The sequence below is a fragment of the Lissotriton vulgaris genome, chromosome 5 (assembly GCF_964263255.1).
Source record: "Lissotriton vulgaris chromosome 5, aLisVul1.2, whole genome shotgun sequence".
Classification (NCBI taxonomy): domain Eukaryota; kingdom Metazoa; phylum Chordata; class Amphibia; order Caudata; family Salamandridae; genus Lissotriton; species Lissotriton vulgaris.
Window position 1 is genome coordinate 193,078,663 of NC_141693.1, and position 23,086 is coordinate 193,101,748.

Consider the following 23,086-nt stretch of genomic DNA (forward strand, 5'->3'; position numbering starts at 1 on the left):
TAGGACTGCCACACAAAGTTTTAGGTCCGACATGTCCTTCCTCATGTCACTCTCAAATTTTGAAGGCCTTCGTTTGGGCTAAGGTGTGGGTGTCGGTGCTTGAGAAGATCCACTGGTTGAGGCACTGGGATTGGCTGCTTCAGAGGGCCGTGCAGTAGATTGTCCATGGCTTGCAGAGCTTCCAGGTGTGGAGGTTGGTAGGCCACTGGGAAAGACAGACCACTGTCCTTGGGCCTTTTCTGCCAAGTAACACCCCTTCATGGCCCTTTATGATTTTGCAATCAAAAATGTAGTGGCAGAGCACCTTACACTTGTTGAAGTTGCGCAGCTCATCGGGGGTCATGGTGTCCTGTCCGGTGTCTGACGCCATTTGTCGTCTTCACTGGTTGACCGTGGCCAGGCGAATTGAATTCAAAGCTTTATGCATTGCTCTCAAATCCTTGAAATTGACCACCCCTAACATCTTGGCCAACCTCCTCTTGCCATATGCTCCCTCACACCATCTCCGCTCACAGGGTCAAAACCTGGTAGTGATCCCCCAAACACAGAGATTCCGTGCTGGAGGCAGCTCCTTTTGAAGTAGAGCGGCCCTCCTCTGGAATGCACTTCCAGCTCACATCCGGGGCCTTAATAACTACCTAGAATTCAGGAAGACCATTGAAACTCACCTTTTCCCAGCACCATGATCCTACTATCAGTTTCACCCGCATGTGTCAGCTGTTTGCGCTATACAACTTGTGGTAACATAACATAACATACAAAACAATGAGGATATTTTTCACTAATACACTGACTAGGAACAAGTATCAACATCATGAAATCTCATAATTAACATTACATCTAAGTGTACATTCATCCTGCTGCTTTGAGTTGCTATACACATTCCTCTACCTACCATATCCGTTGTTGCTAGTTCTAATTGAAAAGGAAACCCAATTGCAATTGCATCTCCTTTGGCAGGTCGAATTATGACCATATCAGTACAGAGAATGCTTGTAAACATACAATCTAGGTGCCCACTGAATGGTACACATTTCCAACTTCACTGTGTAGTAGGGAATCTTTGGCATCCTGCAATGGCCTTGATGGGATAGGCATTGAACACATTCAGAAGTGTCATGTCTTGACAGCACAGGTCTTGCCTCACAGCAGTCAGTAATTGATAAGGAAAGGAGCCGCATTGCTACCTATACAGATCAATTGACAGCTATGACATGTAACAATGGATGCTGGAAAAATACACAAGTTCATACAGAGGAATATGAGCCTTACCATATTTGACTTAATCTCCCCCTGCCTAACAAAAATTAATGTGTCTATCTGTAATGTAACTGGTGCTCATGTAAGCACTCTGATACCTTCAGGTCTAGTTCGCACTATATAAAAACAAAACTCCTCATCATGGTCTATCCACAACTACATACATACTGCATTGTCTGACACTGGCATCATGACTCCCCTCTCAAATAACGTTTATGTTGTCCTTCCCGGGTAGGCAAAGTGTTCTCCACTAGAGTAGCCAGGCACTGATAGACATGCAATATGTCGCCAGACTTTTCATGGCCAATTCTCTCCTTCCAAAAGTTCAATTGGATACACAGTGAATCTGGCAATTCCCACATCATCTGACATCACACTGACTCCTTGCATTACATAAATAGATCAGATGACGGCACTCCACCAGTGAAGTTTGGATTGCTAAAGGTCAGGTTCCGTGTATGCGGGTGGTCCAGCTACAAAACATAATAAGTAAAGCACATCATTTAATTTATTACACATATTTGATCAGCAACAACAGCACAATACATATCCAATGCTATTGGCTATGTAGCCTTTCAGGTTGTAAGTGTTCAGATGACAAGTTTGACATTCCTGAATGATACACATTAAGGAGGCTGGCTGAATCGAACATACATGTGAAAGCCTTACATGTGCACATGATGGCCCTTTAGCACAACCACTTGCTAAGCAGATTCACTCCCTCAATACACAATGGTGGCTGACTTGGATGATGCTGTGCACCTACACAATTGACATAGCCTCCTTAGTAAAGTGATGGTATTTGGAGACCATCTGAAAAGTAGAAACAAGTAAATGTGTAAGCTACATACATTTCAATTCATGCATACTGGTCCACTAAGTAACTTGTGTATTGTACCTGTCAGTTCTCATGTTATTGTACACTTAGGGTCCATGAATCCCTAAGCAGATTTCAACATATCACATTCAGAGGTATGGTAAGCAATATAAGCCATGGCTGGCCTCATTGATGATAGACAACTCAGGGGAGATATGCCAAAAAGTATCATTGGCCCATCACTATGGGGCTTTTCTACACGGCTCTAGTGCAGCCACTGCATATATTTTGACTTTGTTAGAAGTGAAATGCCAGCAATGCAAGGCCCTCTTAAATAAGCCCCTTTATGTATGACATAAGTCCTGTTATGTACCATCACAACTGGACATGACAAATTCCTGCTGAGAAATTAACAGCTTTGAAGCACATCTGCATGACCTGTCATGCCATCACATGAGTTGTCACGAGCTAAGTCAATGTACATCAACTCCATGCTTACCTGGGACTCATCTCTGTCACCTACGGTAATAGTGACCACAGTGTGGGTCACACTGTGTCACAAAATGTGCACATATTCTGCCAGCACCATAGGCATGGCACTTGCCCATTTTGCATGGGAGCATGACTGATTAGCACAAAACATTCTTGTGAGGCATACTTAATGGTTCCAAAAACATCAATAGGTAAATGAGAAACATTATGTGTACTTACATTTTAGTCCCCAACTTTGATGCCCATGTACTGCACGAGGTCAGACTTCCTGCCAACACATCTGCTCAATGATGCTTTAATTCTAGGATGTCACGGTCAATGCCATGGATGTGCTGCATCTGTTGCTGGATGCTTTCAAACCTCTGCTTTCTCCCCTTGACAGGATAGCCCTGGTCACACAGCCCCAAGTGCTATCATATTTGGGAAGTAACAGCAGACCAGCCAGAGGAATGTCCCCAACATCTGGAAATTCATAAGCAGACTAACTCTCTGCCAAGGCATGATCACACCCACAAACAACAAGCCTACCACTACCAAAACCCAGGAAAACACCCTCATACGGCTATAGCAAGTGTAAAAGACAAACACCAAAACCTTTACAAGACACTAAACAACAATATACAACAGAAACACATAAAATAAGAATTACTGCACACAGCAGGAAGAGCAGACACAGTGCTCAAACTCCTCAATCTCCCAAATCACTCTCCAGCACAATTACAACAACACCACTCCCAAGCACAGACAGTAAAACTGTGACTATGAAAGTGAAAGTAACTAAACTTTACAGTTCCTGGTTTGCAGCATGCGGGATCCATTACATCACTTCACTACATCCATTACTTCGCTTTCAGCCTTTGCATGTTTTTCTTTTATGCTAACGTACATTGTAATGATTTCACTAAAGGCCTAGCAATCGAAAATAAAATTATATTGTGCGTCTGCGGGAGAGTGTAATTTTTAATATACGCAGCAGCAGAACATTTTCTTGCTGAATGGTGTGGCGCCATTTTGTTTTCTACGTGATACCTCTATTTTGACCTGCTTACACTGTTTGTGCATGTGTCATATGTGTGTCCTCAAGTATACACATGTGTGGGATCATACAGTTCATGGATTAAACTATTTATAATGCACAAACACTGTGGTGGCAAATTGGCACTCTTTCCCATGTGGTGCTCTGTGTCCTACATTATTTATGTCTATCATTGACATTGCATCTGTTTCCCCCTTGGATGCTAGAGACAACCTTTGCCATGGGGTCAGTGCAACCACATCTACGACTACTCTGTCAAAAGGCAAATAGTGCCATGTCACACAGAGGTGTAGTCCAAATGTGAAAGTGTCCAGCTATTACCTGCACAAACATGGATGGGGCTATATGGATGTGGTTATTCCATTATTAGTATATGGTTCATTTGCATCCAAGGACCATACCCCACAGCACACTGACAGTGTCATCATTTGTGGCCATTCAAGGACCATACCCCACAGGACACTGACAGTGTCATCATTTGTGGCCACCATGACCCTTATTCATGGTGATTGTGGTATGGTAGGTCACCATGAATGCCTTAGTGTGTCCTCCAACATACAGCTGACAGTAAGGCTAACTACGATTTAAGACTAATTATGGCCAAAATCTGTGAATTTGCGGTCCGCGAATTCATGCGAAATGGCAAAAAAAATCAGCGAGTTTGCGAATTTACCTACGAACTCGCAGATTTTTGTGCCATTTGCACAAATATGTGACCACGTGTGCCTGTGACTTTGCCAGCGTGCCAAAAGGCGCTGAGGTCCCTTGAGTTAGCTGGCCATTATAGTGGGGACGGGCGGGAAGACGTTTCATACCGCTAGTGTGTGGTGGACGGGGCCAAACGGGCGGGGCTTCTATGGGAGTTCACATGCATCTTGTTTATAAAGGGTCAGAGACCGAGCAGAGCAGCAGATGAGGAGAAAGCAGCCGCCTGGTCACAGAAGCTACACGGGGATGGCGCTCGGGAAACTCATGGATGCAAAAATACGTTTGGCACAGGACCCCAGAATCCTTCAGATGTCCAAGATAGCTCTGCTGCGCATGTTGGTACAAAGCCATCTGATCCTGCTCAGTGGGTTCAGGCGCATGCAGCTGCTGCTGCTGGACAATGTCCCATCTCATACTGAACTGCCCCATACAGGCATATGCTGGCACTGGGCAGTAGGGTGCAGTGGCATGTGGGTGCTTCATGCCTGGTACATGCGCATACCGGTGCCAGGGGGGACACGTGTTTATTGGTGCTGTGTAGCAAGTTATGACTTTACATTCTGACTGCACCAGACGGTGGTACTACCTACACGGATCAGGAGCATCCAGGCACCAGACTTCATGGTGCAAGAGCATAATGGTGCTGTGCGGTATGGGTATATATGTACTGGGGGCAGGGGGCACTTAGCACAATGTGTGCTCACACCAAGAGGGCTCCCAGGCAATTGAGCACAAATGATTTTCACACTGAGTGGGCTCTGGGGCAGTTCAGCAGCACAGGGGCTCACACCCACTGGGCCCCGGGGCAGTTCAGTAGCGTGTGGGCTCACAACCCCTGGACAGCTCACCAGCGTGGGGGCTCACACCCACAGGGCTCCCGGGCAGTTTAGCAACACCACCCTCTGGTTCATCACTGCCACCCTCTGGTTCATCACTGCCACCTTCTGGTTCATCAATGCCACCCTCTGGTTCACCACTGCCACCCTCTGGTTCATCACAGCACCCTCTGGTTCACCACTGCCACCCTCTGGTTCACCCCTGCCACTGTCTGGTTCATCACTGCCACCCTCTGGTTCATCACTGCCACCCTCTGGTTCACCATTGCCACCCTCTGGTTCATCACTGTCACCCTCTGGTTCACCACTGCCATCCTCTGGCTCATCATTGCCACCATCTGGTTCACCCCTGCCACTCTCCGTTTCACCACTGCCACCCTCTGGTTCATCACAGCACCCTCTGGTTCACCACTGCCACCCTCTGGTGCATCACTGTCACCCTCTGGTTCATCACTGACATCCTCTGGTTAATCACAGCACCCTCTGGTTCACCACTGCCACCCTCTGGTTCATCACTGCCACCCTCGGGTTTATCACTGTCACCCACTGGTTCATCACTGTCACCCTGTGGTTCAACACAGCCCTCTGGTTCATGACTGCCATCCTCTGGTTCATCACAGCACCCTCTGGTTCACCACTGCCAACCTCTGGTTCACCACTGCCACCCTCTGGTTCACCCCTGCCACCATCTGGTTCATCACAGCACCCACTGGTTCATCACTGCAACCTCTGATTTACCACTGCCACCCTCTGGTTCACCACTGCCACCCACAGGTTCATCACTTTCACCCTCTGGTTCAACACAGCCCTCCTCTGGTTCACCACTGTCACCCTCTGGTTCAACACAGCCCTCCTCTGGTTCACCACTGCCACCCTCTGGTTCATCAATGTCACCCTCTGGTTCATCACTGCCACCCTCTGGTTCACCACTGCCACCCTCTGGTTCACGACTGCCACCCTCTGGTTCATCACAGCACCCTCTGGTTCACCTCTGCCACCCTCTGGTTCACCACTGCCACTCTCTGGTTCACCCCTGCCACCATCTGGTTCATCACAGCACCCTCTGGTTCACCATTGTCATCCTCTGGTTCACCACTGTCACCCTCTGGTTCATCACTGCCACCCTCTGGTTCATCACTGCCACCCTCTGGTTCACCACTGCCGTCCTCTGGTTCACCACTGCAACCCTCTGAATCAACCCTGCCACCCTCTGGTTCATCACTGCTACCCTCTGGTTCATCACTGCCACCCTCTGGTTCACCCCTTCCACCATCTGCTTCATCACTGCCACCCTCTGGTTCATCACTGCCACCCTCTGGTTCACCACTGCCACCCTCTGGTTCATCATCGCCACCCTCTGGTTCACCACTGCCACCGCCTGGTTCATCACTGTCACCCTCTGGTTCACCACTGCCACCCTCTGGTTCACCACTGCCACCCTCCGTTTCACCACTGCCACCTTCTGGTTCATCACTGTGACCCTCTGGTTTATCACTGCCACCCTCTGGTTCACCACTGCCACCCTCTGGTTCATCACTGCCACCCTCTGGTTCACCACTGCCACCCTCTGGTTCATCACTGTCACCCTCTGATTCACTACTGCCACCCTCTGGTTCATCACAGCACCCTCTGGTTCACCACTGCTACCCTCTGGTTCACCACTGCCACCCTCTGGTTCAACGCTGTCACCATCTGGTTCACCACTGTCACCCTCTGGTTCATCATTGCCACCCTCTGGTTCACCACTGCCACCCTCTGGTTCATCACTGTCACCCTCTGATTCACCACTGCCACCCTCTGGTTCAACACTGCCACCCTCCGTTACACCACTGCCACCCTCTGGTTCATCACTGTCACCCTCTGGTTCATCACTACCACCCTCTGGTTCACCACTGCCACCATCTGGTTCATCACTGCGACCCTCTGGTTCATCACTGCCACCCTCTGGTTCATCACAGCACCCTCTGGTTCACCACTGCCGCCCTCTGGTTCATCACAGCACCCTCTGGTTCACCACTGCCACCCGCTGTTCATCCCTGCCACCATCTGGTTCATCACTGCCACCCTCTGGTTCATCACTGCCACCCTCTGGTTTACCACTGCCACCCTCTGGTTCACCACTGTCACGCTCTGGTTCACCACTGCCACCCTCTGGTTCATCACTGCCACCCTCTGGTTTACCACTGCCACCCTCTGGTTCATCACTGCCACCCTCTGGTTCATCACTGCTACCCTCTGGTTCATCACTGCCACTCTCTGGTTCACCACTGCCACCCTCTGGTTCACCACTGCCACCCTCTGATTCATCACAGAACCCTCTAGTTCACCACTACCACCCTCTGATTCACCCCTGCCACCATCTGGTTCATCACTGCCACCCTCTGGTTCTTCACTGCCACCCTCTGGTTCCTCACTGCCACCTTCTGGTTCATCACTGCCACCCTCTGGTTCATCACTGCCACCCTCTGGTTCATCACTGTCAACCTCTGGTTCACCACTGCCAAGCTCCTGTTCATCACTGCCACCCTCTAGTTCACCACTGTTGCCCTCTGTTTCACCACTGCCACCCTCTGGATCATCACTGTCACCCTCTGGTTCATCACTGCCACCCTCTTGTTCACCACTGCCACCCTCTGGTTCATCACTTCCACCCTCTGGTTCACCACTGCCACCCTCTGGTTCATCACTGTCACCCTCTGATTCACCACTGCTACCCTCTGGTTCATCACAGCACCCTCTGGTTCACCACTGCCACCCTCTGGTTCACCCCTGCCATCATCTAGTTCATCACTGCCACCCTCTGGTTCACCCCTGCCACCATCTGGTTCATCACTGCCACCCTCTGGTTCTTCACTGCCACCCTCTGGTTCGCCACTTCCACCCTCTGGTTCATCACTGCCACCCTCTGGTTCACCACTGCCACCCTCTGGTTCATCACTGTCAACCTCTGGTTCACCACTGCCACCCTCCGGTTCATCACTGCCACCCTCTAGTTCACCACTGCCACCCTCTGTTTCACCACTGCCACCCTCTGGATCATCACTGTCACCCTCTTGTTCATCACTGCCACCGTCTGGTTCACCACTGCCGCCCTCTGGTTCATCACTTCCACCCTCTGGTTCACCACTGCCACCCTCTGGTTCATCACTGTCACCCTCTGATTCACCACTGCTACCCTCTGGTTCATCACAGCACCCTCTGGTTCACCACTGCCACCCTCTGGTTCATCACAGCACCCTCTGATTCACCACTGCCACCCTCTGGTTCACCCCTGCCATCATCTGGTTCATCACTGCCACCCTTTGGTTCATCACTGCCACCCTCTGCTTCTCCACTGCCACCCTCTGATTCATCACTGCCACCCTCTGGTTCACCACTGCCCCCCTCTGGTTCACCACTGCCACCCTCTGGTTCACCACTGCCACCCTCTGGTTTTTCACTGCCACCCTCTGGTTCACCAATGCCACCCTCTGGTTCACCACTGCCACCCTCTGGTTCATCACAGCACCATGTGGTTAACAACTGCACTTTCTAGTTCATCACAGCACCCTATGGTTCACCACTGTAGATTATGGGGAGAGAGCACACCTGCCCAGCCTCAACCGGGGGCTGGTTAATGTGTTACTGAATTTGAGCTTCAAGTCCGGCACCTGCTTCCTTATCTGTAAGTACTTCCTGTTGTGGTTTAATTTTTGTGACAGCCTGAAGCAATTTGCCATACTTGTAACTATTCTCTGACCCTGCTTTGAAGGGTCAGAGCAGGGTCGGAGAATAGTTGCAAGTAGGCAACAACTCTGGAGGAGCCTATCTGGAAGCACTTACAGGGTTACAGCAGGTGCCCAAGTTAAAGTTAATTTCTTTGTAACCATTTTGTAAATGGTTACAAAGAAATTAGCTTCAACTTGGGCACCTGCTGTAACCCTGTAAGGGCTTCATGTACTTCAGTTTTTGAAAATCCGTCCTGCACGTGATTTTGCGGATTTTTCTGCAATTTCGTGAGATTCGCGAACCGCGAAATTGCAGAAAATCCGCAAATTCCGCAAACGGAACGGATTTTACGCCCATGCCATGTTGCTTGTGAATAGCAGAGGCTGTACACATGCAACACTGTAGCACTGGCAAAGTATGATATGTAGATGTTGTATATTTTGATTGAGGCATCTTTCTGGCTGCAACATGTGGGCAAGTTAGTACTTGTGACAAGTGTAGAGTGTAGTTTTGTTAGTGTGTTCTCATGCACATCCTATGTGGAATTCTGCAAAGTCATCATACAAAGAGTGGCTTCTAATGTCAGCCACAAGTAGGAGGCCTAACACATGGTTAGCATCAGGAGAGACAACACACAGTTGTTGGCCGCCATCTATGTTACCACACCATGGTCATGATGGCTGGCAATGGAGGACTATCTGCTACAGGTTGTTGGCCTGCACACTATTTTACTTGTACCAGATGATGTTAAATAAATACTCTGTGTGACATATATCACTGTAACAAATGTGGAATTTCAGTAGTTTAGTGTGAGTATGGAATACAAATGCTTACAGTGTTAGTGCTATGAAGTTTTATTTATGGACAGATGTACAATGTGAAATGTTTCCTACAATGTTTACTATGACTTTGAACAATCATTCTTCTGTAAAGAAATTATTGATGATATTGTCCCTTCACCACATTGCTGCAAATAATGATCCAGGTTGCATAGACTCCTCATCTCCCTCCTCTTCATCATCCGACATTTCCTCATCACCAATCTTATTTTGCCACATCTCATTAGTCCTGACACATATATTGTGGAAAATACAGCAGATGAAGTTGATTTTACAGACCATATGTGTGGAGTAGTGCAATCTGCCCCCAGATACATCAAGGTTGCGGAAGAGTGATTTGGGGACTCCGAATGTCCTGGTGTGGAATGTTTTTGTGTGATGGTTTTGCACAAAAGCTTTACAGATTACCTTCATGTTATGCATCACTGCTTACTGCAAGCTACCAGGGGGTGAGCACAGGTTAATGTGGGGTTTGCTTATTCCTTACCTAAGAGTGGGCGGAGAGCTCCGCTCCGCTCGTGGAGTGTGCAGGCAAAACTCCACACACTCCGCGGTGGGCGGAGTTGACCAGCCCCGCCTCACACCCGTCCTATTAACAATTATTATACAATCTTACAAAAAGGATATAAAGTAAATAAAAACGCCTTACCTGAGCTGAGGTGTCCATGGGCTGCCCTCTTCAGTCATCACAACTTTTTTTGCGCCCTATCAAGTTTTCATCAAGAAGTCGCAATGGAGGAAGAGGGCAGCCCGGGGACGCCGCAGCTCAGTTAAGGCGATTTAATACTTTATATATTTTTTTAAGCTTGTATAATAATTGGGAGGCGGGTGGCGCATAGCGAGCTACGCGGAGTGTGTAAAGTTTGTTTTAACCCCTTGGGTGCGGCCGCGATTCTGCGCCTGTGCGGGCGATTTAGAGAGTGGGCGGGTTCATGACAGCCCCCAGCCGTCATCAGCACACACCCACCGTGATGCATGACGGCCGGGGGCCGTCATCAGCATGGAAGGGGTTAAACTCTGTGGCGCTCCGCGTAGCCCCACTATGCCCACTACGCACAGGGTTAGCTTTACCCTGACTAGGATTCTAGTTGCTGCTTGCTACTTGACCAAGGCTCATAGCAAAGTCAACCAGGAACCCATTTTCTAGCAACCTCCATCCCCCTGTACTCAACCAGGTGTCCAGTTTGTAGAAATGTCTGTGTTTGGTAGGTTTACATGACTGCTGGCCTACCCTGGGCCCAGATGCAACAGCGACCCAGATCCACAGTAAGATTTAAATGCCAAGTAAAGATCTTGAGATCTTTGTTTCATTTTGAGACATTGTGTCATGTGACAGGCCCACCCACCCAAAAGCACTACCACTTTTACAAACAGTGATGTGGAAACACACATTAGTGAATCATTTGCTATTATCTATTGAATTTTTCCCCATGTATTGCTTTTTCTGTCACTGTGAAAAAGTGCACATTTTGCAAAATGACATTCATTGTAGAAGTAGTGGCAGAACATAGTCGGTGACATGACAATTGCATCCCAATGAGCAACCCATCTGCTCTTTTTTCAAGAACACAACAAAAAAGTCTATGGTCAAGTCATGAGGTGAGCTCCCATTTACTACCATTTAGACGGCTGACGGTATCCCCCTGGCTTAAGGTGTGCTGTGTGCAACTTCAAAGTAGAGTCTGTTTAACAATACTGCACCACGAGTCCCAGAGAACCTATTGGACAATACTGTGGTACGATAGTTTCATATATAAGAGTAGAAGATGTTTGTCACTACCCGCATCCCATTTTGTTTCACCAATTCTTGAAAGCATCCTAAGACACCACCAGGTGGCACGTAATGGTCTCCCACCCACAGCAATGTAGGAAACAGAATTATTTGTAATATTTTTTTTATTTTTGAAGTTTGATTATTTTTGATTAGTGATTCAAGGTCACACATTTTTTTTAAGCGGACACTCTATGCGCGGAAATAGTTTGAAAGACTTGGCGATATGCATGTGAAATGTACTATTGCACTTTTTCAGTGTCATCGCTAGTAATGGCTTAATTGACTGGGTGTCACGCTGGAACCATATCACTATGCCCTGCTGTACTATTTTAACCATTCAGCTCACATGTACTCATGTGAGAAACTACATGAGCATCTACAAAAATTCGCGAAAAAAAGTTTTTATTTATTTCAGGTATATTTCCTTGACTTTCCTGTCCTGAGGAAGCCTGGAATCATTGTAGGCTGAAAAGTGTTGACAGAGATTGGTTGAAGGAGTCCAATAAAGCTATGAACAATAGACTAGGGCACAGTTAGGAGGAGTAGCAGGCCTCTGGCCTTACTTCTCCATCCTTAGCAGGATTACCTTCAGGTGGATTGGGTATCAAAAGCTTTCGAACAACCACCTTACCCTTGTGAAAAAACACAGGAATCCACAAGGAAATTGATGTAATAATATTTAGTTTGTTTTGAATAGTTTGTATATTTTTTTTGTTTTCTGAGCAATGAGTTGGAACAACAAAGACACTGTTCTCCATATGGGTGAATTATCACCCATACTTTACAATTGTTTTGAAAAGACTGATGTCCAGTGACAATTTATGGTGTCATTGTTGAGAAGTACAAAAAAATCCAATTGATCCCCTCTTTTTCCATTGCCAAACTACTTGAGCATCCAACCTGAAGATGAAAACAGGGCCTGAAGCCCATATAATCATGGCCAATAAAGTGGCAAAGGACCATATGCCAAGGACAAAAACTTTTCAGAATCACAGCAATCTGAACAAGCTTGAAGCAGGAGACCTGGAACCTATATATCAACTAAGATGAAACAATCCAGAGGGAAGAATTGCCATCAAAGCAATGTTCACGCCCAATCAGTGAGAAGTTATTGGACACAAGCACCACCTACTAGAGGTCAAACTCTAGGTGAATCAAGAAAGATCCCCACTCCAGGCGGTTTCCTTGGCCAAAAGAGTTCATGATTCATGCAGATCCATTCAGAAGAAAAGTAATTTGTATGTGGAATGAAAGACAATACTGAGAATACTAATGTTTGGAAGCTTTCTCAGGCGTCTCTACTGAGACAGGGAAATAACTGGAATACAAAGGCATTCTTTGATTTTGATTTCACTTTGTGTAAAGTGGTTCGAGGATCATTCAGTTTCACTTTAGGTGGTGGGGTTATTCTTCTTTCACTTACCATAAATATTCAGAGTGAAGTGAGTGGTAGGATAACAGCCTTTCATACATACCGGTAGATGTCAACCAATAGAGATTGTCGTTTCCGAGCCAGAACTCTGTCATCTGGCTCCCAAACCCCCTTTTGTATGCGTTCCAGTCACGGAAGAAATCCACGGAGCCATCCCATCGTCTCTGGAACACCTGCATAGAAATAAGGCAAGATTATTGACTCATTCTATGCTTATTATGACAAAAAGCAGTTTCCAGATAGACAACTACAATGCCCTTTACATGGGTCTTGCACATGTCCTAGGAAGATGGCTCCAAAGAATTCAAAATAAGGCAGCAAGGTTGGTCTTAGGAGTTCTGACATTTAGGGCCCCATTACGATGGCGGGCGCCGTAACGGAAAACGGGACCGACCGCCAGAGGTGCGGCGGTCCCGCGGGGCCAATTAGGATGCGACCACCACCCTGGCAGTCGCATCCCACATCTTTTACAATGCGGCGGGCAGTGCTGTAAGCAGCAACCACTGCAATGTAAAAGTTGCATGTTGTGCATTAGCATGCACAATGTGACAGGCACTGCGCGGTGCCTGCAATCTTGTGCATGCCAATGAAGGGGGGGTACCATGGGTATCCACCAAGTGCAGCCACCCACCCCTCGACCCTCCTGGGGGCCCGCAGCGGGCCCCGAAAGCAAGTTACTGTATGCCTTTCCATGGTGGAGTCTCTGCCATGGAAAAGCATATGCAGAGCATGCATCATACTACGTATGGCAGTGCCAGCAAGGTACCGCCACCATATTGTGTGCCTTTTACGCCCAGCAGGCAATCCAACCGGTTGAAAAGTGGCAGACGGTCTTTCCATCCGCCTAGGTACCCCTTGCCATACTAATTTAGCAGGGGTAATAAAGGAACAGATGGCAGGTGGATCGCCACCGCTCGGCCGGCGGGGGCCAACACCGGCCCGGCGGTGGCGATCCGCCCACCATGCTAATAGATCCCTTAGTTTGGCTACGTGTTATATTCTATATCTTGTTTGGTTGCACACTGTTACTTTAAGTGATTGGTCTTGTTCTGCTGTCTCTCACTTTATGATGTCATCTGCATCTTGTACATGTTGGAATGTTATGTTTCAACACTGGAGAAACTGGAAGCTCTGAAGATGCTGGCAGATGATGAGTTGTATAGGTTTTACTGAATAAATCTCATTTCACTCATTCTATTGAGTCCTGGATTTACTACACTATGCCTACTCTGGAAAGTCTCATTTGGCTTCCCGTTAGGAATGTAACTCTTTGACTTATACTAATGTTTTCAGTAGCCTGAATCGGTATGTTCATAGAAGCAGCATTTATATAGGCTTGTGAGCTACGTCTGATTTTTCCTTGTTTTAGGAAAGCTAACTTAGGTGGATGAGCTTTATCCATTTTGGTTCCTGCTTTATGACATTACCTTCAATTGGATTTGAAAATGGCAACCAACTCAGATCTTTTAGGAACAAAAACTTAAAGCACATCTTTTTCTGTAACAAGACGTATTGTTCCATATTTCCACCTTAGTTGTGATGTTATCCTCCTGATTTTATTCCACATAGCTCTATAAAACCTGTTGGGTGAGGTGTCATACTCAATAAAAACAAAATAACATGGCATCCCTTCTAGCAAAATTAGCCAGAATAGAAAGGTTACACACTGATTGGTGCCGATTCAGTTAGGACAATATCGTCTTCATACATTCGTAAATTTATGGTGGAATCACCCAACTTAACAGATATCTATGGCCTTTTGCAATTTAGAAGGGAAGCCTTGCCATGCACTGCAGAAATAATAAAGGGGCTAGTTGCTACCTGTTATGGTTTTTATCATTATCAAGTGCAACAGAGGTCTTTAATATACATTTTTTTGAACGTATCTCTTAAAATTTGGTCACATTGAAAGCTGTGCTAAAATCAATGTAAAAAAATAAAGTGCTAATTTCGTACCTCAGACATTCTTTAATCTTTTCAAATTTATTACATTATCTATAGTAGTAGATTTAGGCCATTAACCGATCTGTCCAGTGCCAGACTAGGAACCACAAGCAGCCCTGGTAAAAATATTCAAATCAGCCAAGCTCCCTGTCGCAATTTTGCATCACTCTCTCTCTCTTATTTCTTCTCCCGCTCCCGAAGCATACCTGTAACTGCTGTAATTACCTAGGCGAGCTTTAGAAAGTAGCGGAAATACCAGTGATAGCCTCCTGCCTTACAAAATGGCATCCAAAGGCTTCAGTCCACCAGGAAAAATGCTGGGTGGAAAAACAGGCAGTCTGGGTCTCTATTTGTTTGCTAGGGATTAAGTGATGGCCATATGCTCAATCCTAAAGTTACATCATGAGATGTTTATTAAACATTTATCATGTAGTGTCCATATCATCAGATCAAAATATTAGGTGTATAATTAAACAGTACTTCTCATGGGATATCTTTAGTATTTTCTTGTAGATAGCAATTATTAAGTTTCCTTTCCAAGAAGCGGGAATAATTTTGCATTGAAAATTAAAAGACACAATAGGAGGATATTGTTATTCACTCTGTTGATGTTATTTGGATAATGGAAAATGAGACACCATTTAGACAGTGAGAACTTTGGGATTTCAAAGCTTTGAGTCTATTTATTTGCTGCTTTATTGGAGTTTTATAACTTCTTCTAATCTAATTGCTTTGAAATGTGTGTGATTTCTATTGACACTATTCTTTGTTTTTGAGTACAGTTTGAGCTTCTTTCATGTGGGTCTTGCAACCATGCAGGCATGTACCCCAGTTGCCTCCCAGAGATTCTGTATCTGCTCCATTCTCTACTATATTGTACAGCAATTACAGCATGCCAGGTAGAAGACATCCTTATGTTTGGTACTGCAACAATTTCTGGTATATCTGTGCATTCCTCTCACAAAGGCCTCAGCCATGGGAGGACTCTTTTTTTAATGTTTGCCCCTCGTTTACACTGGTGAGCCTGGAAAGAAAGGACATCTTTGGGTCCAAAAGAGTTTTTGAAAAAAACTCCATGTGCCTTACTATTAAATTTGCCAAACTTTCTTAGGCAATGAAACATGTAAACCTCTCCTTACTGAGGTCTTTACATGTGTTAGTAATGACACATTTGTTAAATTTCTCACATCACCCTGATACATGTTTAGCTACCCACTAGTGGGAAGTACTCCACTACACTGAAGAAACACACCAGTAGGCCAGGAGATAACTCCCTTCTTACCATCACATATCTATACTCAGTGTTAGGATCAGTTATCAGTAGGCCATCTTCATTTAATTAGATAGTAAACCATAAAAAGGCATTTGATGAAATGCTAGCAGGTCACCTTCATATTTGGAGCGAACACCAATGATGAGAAGCCTGGGACAGAGTAACTTTAATATCTGTGATAGTTGGCGTTGCTTCTGTAAGGCACCTTTCCTTATATTTGTGTGCATCAAATTCAGGTTCACTTTTGACACGCAGGTAGTGTATCTCTCAAGCTGGCTGGGTGCCTGCAAAAAAGTCTAACTCCTTAAGTGTTGGAAGTGGATTTCCGAGACAATGCTACTTTGCCTTCATCATATCAGATTTTAAGAGCTACCTTTGCAGCCCTCATTTGATTGGGGCATAAGTTATATCTTTGCCTCATGTGCTGCATTTTTTTATTTTAACCACTCATGATCTTTTGTTTCTTACAGATGCGCTGTCACCATGAAGTGGGTAGCTTAATTGTTTAATTTTTACCTTTATTGATGTACACTGTTTCTGAAAATTGGACGGAAAGGAGCTCTTTCTTAAGTGTATAAATCTAAGTTGCCCTTTTGTATCTAGCAGTTTCCTTTATCAAATGTTCATCAGTGGTGTTAAATGAAAACTAAATTGAATATGCAAATAAATAAATCTGATTATACACTGAAGCCTGGATGAGTTTGACCAATGAATCAAATTATAAGTGTCAAACATTTTTATACCAACAATGCCCACTTCAGATAAATTAGAAACAAATATTTGAAGTTTCCTTGTTAGAGAGTTGGGGTTACCCCTTACTTCTGACCTGATAATGATTTAATCTAAACATAGAGTTTATAAATATTCAAAACATATTCAAAGGTCAAATGTTATAGCTCTGTCTGCCATCTGTAGTTGCCTGGACAATCTCCTTTCTTTCTGCCATTCATCTAACATCAGATTAAGGTAGGTCAACCATGTCAAAATCAAAGATCTATGATTAGTTGTATTTGAATTCCTCAGCGTTGAGTAAAGGCAAGCATAATATTCATCTAAGTTACTTACATCTGCCTATTGATATGGGGCTGTGGATATAAAAACATTCACCTCCCCAATTATGAGATTCAGTATACACAAAGTGAATATTTTCTATCCCTTCATAGTGTTAACAAAATTAGTATTTTCAGGTCAGACCAATCGTAGTGCGGAGCCTTGCATCAGCTCCCTTCGGCCATTGCTTGGCGGCAGTGTCTGCCACATTGTGATCAGACCAGTGGAGCATTTCTCACTCACCATCATGTAATTGGGTATTAAGTATACATGGTTATTAAGGGTAGCTGGTTATTAGATACGGCTGACGGGACTATTCTTGAACGAAGCAGCTATCTTGAAAAGTAGAGGTCCCACACTAAAATCAACACAACCCACATGATAAACCAATACTTACTAAAAGTATGATCTAAATAAGTCTGCAATGGAAATATAATAATATTCATATCTTACGTTTGAATAAAATCTAGTTTGCAAGAAAAAAATACTACATATAAGAGGAAAACAAATTGTTTTGTTGAAAAGTATACCTTACAATTATTGTTATGTTCTAAATATTGTAGGTGATAATTAAAAAAAACGTTTTGTTTGTTGTGTTGCCTCGGTTGATTTTTCAGGGAGACAATCTGCTGTTTACATTTTTAAGTTGGCTATTCAAATTTAAGACTAAAAATCAGAAATGCTCCCCATAATCAAAGACTGCTGTGGGGTATGACCAAATGTACATTTAGCCTTGAGAATGGGGAGGAGTGGCGCTAATGTTCTTCAGTGTCACTCACAGTCAAACAATGGGGTCACATGTGAAATCAATAGGAACACAATTGCAAAGATCATCACTCTGGTCACTGTGAAAGCCCAGAAATATGCAGGTTTCTAAGAATGCTGCATACCCAAACTATTGGGTGAAAGGAACTACAGAACTGCCCAAAACAAAACATCCACTCTAAAGACACAAAAATATAAGCAAAACTACAAATATTTTTACTGCTATTTAATCCATCCCCAAAACAATAGAACTGATGCATATATTCCATCACCACTGACATCCCAAAGATTGAAATGTACTCACAGGGTTAGTGATTTTTTATCTGATCTCTGCCTTTCGGCACCACAGCAAAGAAAGTGAATCATACATCTTTTGATAGTGCACAGCAGCCACGGCCTGTGAAGGGCGTGCCACCGGGCGGTGATGCAGGGCGGGGAAGGAGCAGTGTGGGGGGTTGTAAAATGCAGGAAACGGACGATTTCGGGTAAGTAAGGAAAAAAATAAGTTAAACGAATTTTGTTGCGCGCGCTGCATCGCATTTGGCGATGAAGCCTGAGCAACGAAATTCGTTTTTTTTTTTTCGGTACTTACCTGAATTCGTCCGTTTCCCACATGTTACAACCCCCCACCATGCCCTTCCCCCGCCCCACGTCACCGCCCGGTGGCACGCCCTACACGGGCCATGGCTGGGGCATAGGTCTGTGCTCTCGCACCATAAAAAGTAATGGATGAATGCAGCCTTCCCTGGTTCTGTTTTAATTTCACGAAGGGTTTGAAGCAGCTCTCTCAAAATAAGCAGTGTCATAGGTGTCAATGTTATTAATCATCACTGGGTGTTTGAATGCCCTCAGGATGGTAACACTTTACTTAGTTTAAGATCTATCATCTTACGATACATTACCTATCACCATAAAGTGTGGGTGGGGAGGTAGGTAGCTCTCAGGATGGCAAATAATTTGATTATAATTCTTTTTGTAGTAATATGGGCACTGTCTCGATGCATTATAGAGATCCATATCTTGGGTTAACAAATGTTTTGACTTTTTAACCTACCAGGATACAATAAACAACTAATTTCTCACCAATGTATTTGTATAGCACTTGGGATGGTGAATGTTTATCTAATACATACCTGAGATGAAAAATGGCCTCCCAAGCATTATAGTAGTTCTCAAGGTGGAAATGTTTTAGTAATTTCCCCTCTCTGGATATCAAAGTCCCTAGCTTAGTGTGGAGGATTGTGTTGAAAGCTGATTAAAGGAAACAAAAGCCAGGTAGAGAAAATTATTTTGTGGTAGAGAAACAATCTCTAATATCTGATATCTATTATAATGATAGACTTTTTAAGGTTAGGGATTTGCAAAAAGTGTAATATGTGCTGGGATTGGTGTGGATTGGTGGGGAGTATTTGAGAATATATATAGGTCATGATAGACATCTGAAGGAGGAATGGGAGTCTGTTCATCATACCTTGTATTATCTCCCCTGGGCCACTGTATGTACCCCTTGTTGTGCAGAGCATTATGCAGTATAAGGAGAGCAATTAAATACATGGAGCACTACTTCATTATGATGATGCAGATGTCTTCATCATCACAAATCTTTAAATTCCGAGGACTGTGCCGATCAAGTTATAGGAAGAAGGGTTAACCTTTAACAAATCCAATATAAACAGCCACTTTCAGAGGTCAATGTTATCAACGAGCTGACGTCCAAATACAGAATAAAATGTAATGCTTGGTCTCAGTGGAGATCAAAGTTAATAGAAGAATCTGAAAACTCTGTACTGGGATACGATAGAAGAAAGAATGGATAAAGACCAAAAGCAAGTCCCCATGTGGATGTCCCACCGTCTGGTAATAAGAATGGTGTGCTTCCATCAACAACATAGGAGCTGGCAGCAGTGAGCATGATATGATGTCAGACTCATAGGCCGGACTATGAGCGCTGCAGAAAACAGTGCAAAATGTCTACCCCTCCCCCCCACACACACAGGGGTACCGATACTGGGGTACTGGGAACAGCAAGGGTGGGGAAGATCTGGCCCAATATTAGTTGGAACCAGTGGATCCACAAGTGAATGAGGAATTACTGGGGGAAACAGTAATCCCAAGTTACATTTGCCAAGTAATTCTCTTTTTTCCGCAGACTTTCAGCAGCTGAAACCTCCATGTGAAAGTAAAGAGATATGCTGTGTTCCAGCAGCAGGGCTCGTAATTCCCATGGGGCTCTCAATAAGGAGCCCCCTCATAATGAGGGCCTTAGTATCTGAAACATCTCTGTCCTTGCCTTACATACTTACAATCCATCCTCCTCCATCAGTGTCCATGTCACAGAGTACAGTCAAAGCTTTGCACCCTTCAGGATAGATCGTGTACCAGCCACTCATAATTGTTCCTCTTTGCTGTAGCTCCTTGCAGTTCTTTGGCCCTGGAAAGAGCAGGAATGCATTTCCTTATCAAATTCCATGTCAAGTTTGGATACCCTTTGTACGGTTCTAATCATGCAGATGACATCCTGTTTATTCATTTTATATTTAGGATCGAAGGATTGTACACTCAGTATTATAAACAATTTACTTTTGTTATTGTAAATCTATGTCCAATGCATATAATTGAATACAAAATCGTTATAGATCTTTATGATTGTACTTCTCTTAGGGGTCCATTATGATGTCGGCGGTGGCGAACCTCCCAACATCATTTACCGCCCGCCCTCCATCAACCCACCGCCATATTACAATGGCGGGGGTTACAGTGGCGGATAGAAAGAATGTCCCCCGCATTTCCACTGGCAGGCAATCGTTCTAATTGCCTGCCGGGCGGAACTCGGGCCTTATAGGGTGGCGGTGTCTGGAAGACACCGCCATCCATATCAGGATACCTGGCGGAGAAGGCCTTACCGTGGCGCCATGGAAAGGCACATGGGAATTGCTTTAGGGGCCCATTGCGGGCCCCCGGGGTGGGTGGGGGCTGAACTTGGGGGTACCCCCTACATTGGCATGCACAAGGTGGCAGGAACCGCGCTGTGCCTGTCACTTTGTGCATGCCAATGCACAACATGTCCATTTAACCTGGTGGCGGGTTACAGCACCACCCGCCACAATGTTACATGTGCAGGATGCCACTGCCAGGGTGGTGGGCGCATCCTAATGGGCACAGCGGGACTGCGGCACCTCTGGCGGTTGGTTCCATTCACCGTTATGGAGGAGGGCGGACTTTGTCCACCCGCCATCGTAATGGGCCCCTTAGTCTTAAATCTGCCCAAAAGTCATTCGAAACACTTGAAATGCTTGTGCATAAAAAGTCAATATTTTTATTTTATGTCGCATTTTGAAATAGTGCGTAGGTTATCTGGCTTCTGAAGAAGAGGCTGTGACTCTGGTTTTAACAATGATTTGGTTTCATCACATATTGCTGTTTTGCACCAATGCTCTATTACAACAATGCACCTAGTATTGATTATCTGTGCTTCATTATGAATTTGTGTACAGAATTCATTTTGTACTTTCACGTAATTTTGTGTTTTACTGTTAAATTGTACTCAACTGGTTTTATGTGTTTTTAGGAAGAGTTTCCACCGAAATAAGCTATTTCAAAGGACTAGTCAGTGTTGGTGCATTGACAGTAGAACTCACAGTAAAAGCAGACTTTTCTTCTAATTGTGTCATGCATCATAAACACATTTTTTACATTTTACAGATTCTTCAGTTTCACACGATTCTCCTATTGCCATGCATGCATGGGCAGTTTGGTACTATATAATATGTTAGTATTTGCTGTTATGATTTTATGTGATTATATTGCTTTGTCACATTATGTCACATTATTTTATCAGTCATGTCCTCATTATGTAATGGTGTGCTATGCTATGTTTTGTTCTGCTGCCAGAAAGAACAGTTACGTTTGCCAGGAATAGCATTCTGCTTACAGCTGTTTCACCTCAAGACTACGATGGAGCCTAGAATCTGGAATTGTATTTCTTCTGCAACCTGCCCTGAAAGAAAATGACTGTGCTGGAACTTGAAGCCAAGAAAACCAGAAGCAACTCAAAGACGTCTTTGTTGCATACAGGTTCAGGACTTGCAGGACAAAGTCTAGTAATTCAATGGTGATGAGCTACCAACCGAGACCCGCACACCAGTGGGCCTGACGGCAGACATGGTCTACTGGATCCCAACCATGGTGGCTGATGTCATTTGCCAATAGTGTTGTGGGGTTCATCCTAAAATGGCTCTGCAAAATGTGACCACTACAACTGTTTCTGCACTTGACTGTCAGGGAGGCAGAGGTGACCATTCACAGGCTTCTCAGGGAGGAAGTATTGGGGGCAAAAACTCAGAACCCCACAGTCAACCTACAAACACAATAACACAATGTTCAGCCCAGTGCTTATATTTTATGTACATACTTTAATCACACAGCACAACAAATTACTACACAATTCATGGAATTGGCATAGGTTGTTGAAATCTACATTGCATTAGGCAGTGAAGCTTCACATCCCTTTTTCCTGGTGCCTTCTCAGTATACCCGATTCCTTCTGCTATGGTTGAGACACTTTATTTGTTAGTCCTCAACACAAAACAGGTTGTAGGCAATGATTAGGCACAGACTTTAGTTTCTCTCACAGGTAAACTACATAACTTCGGTTCAATGTCTCTTTACTTCATCTTGACAAAACAATAGCGTGCGCATCAGACTTTTTCATGCATCTAGTTTCTAATCCCAGGTCCAGCCAAAGACCGAGTTTTACCTGCTGGCTTCCTCAGCAGTTTATACTTTTCTCCTGTGCAGGCTGTGACATCAGCCTCACTCAGGACGATGCTCGTAGAGGTGTTCTGATGGGTGGGCCTGAGTGGTAGTACCCATTCTCAGCAGTGGTACTTGGCAGCCATCTTTGTTGGCTACAGCAGGCATCCTGGGATGTCATTTGCAACCTCTAGGCCGAATCACTTGCAATGGGGTCCTTTGGGTTTCAATGCCTCTGGGCCGATTAGGGCTTTTTGTATCCATGGTGAGGCGTTCTTCACCAAAGGAAGCATCAACCATTCAGCCTTTGCAGTGTGCTAGGTGACACATTTAGTTGTTCAGGTTCAGTTTTGGTGATGCTCAAATAGAAACTATACAGAGTAACCATGGGGGCATCCCT

General features: G+C 45.0%; 1 protein-coding gene across 2 annotated transcripts in view; it reads right to left on the reverse strand.

The window, feature by feature from the left end:
• Positions 1-23,086, reverse strand: part of LOC147710455 (ficolin-1-like) — an 844,448-nt gene that overhangs the window by 654,479 nt on the left and 166,883 nt on the right. For both annotated transcript variants that reach the window (XM_086921142.1, XM_086921141.1), the window contains exons 7-8: positions 20,238-20,365; positions 12,946-13,075 (exon numbers count right to left, since the gene is read on the reverse strand). In XM_086921142.1, coding sequence (XP_086777268.1) covers positions 12,946-13,075; positions 20,238-20,365 — 258 coding nt within the window. The remainder of the gene's footprint in view (positions 1-12,945; positions 13,076-20,237; positions 20,366-23,086) is intronic.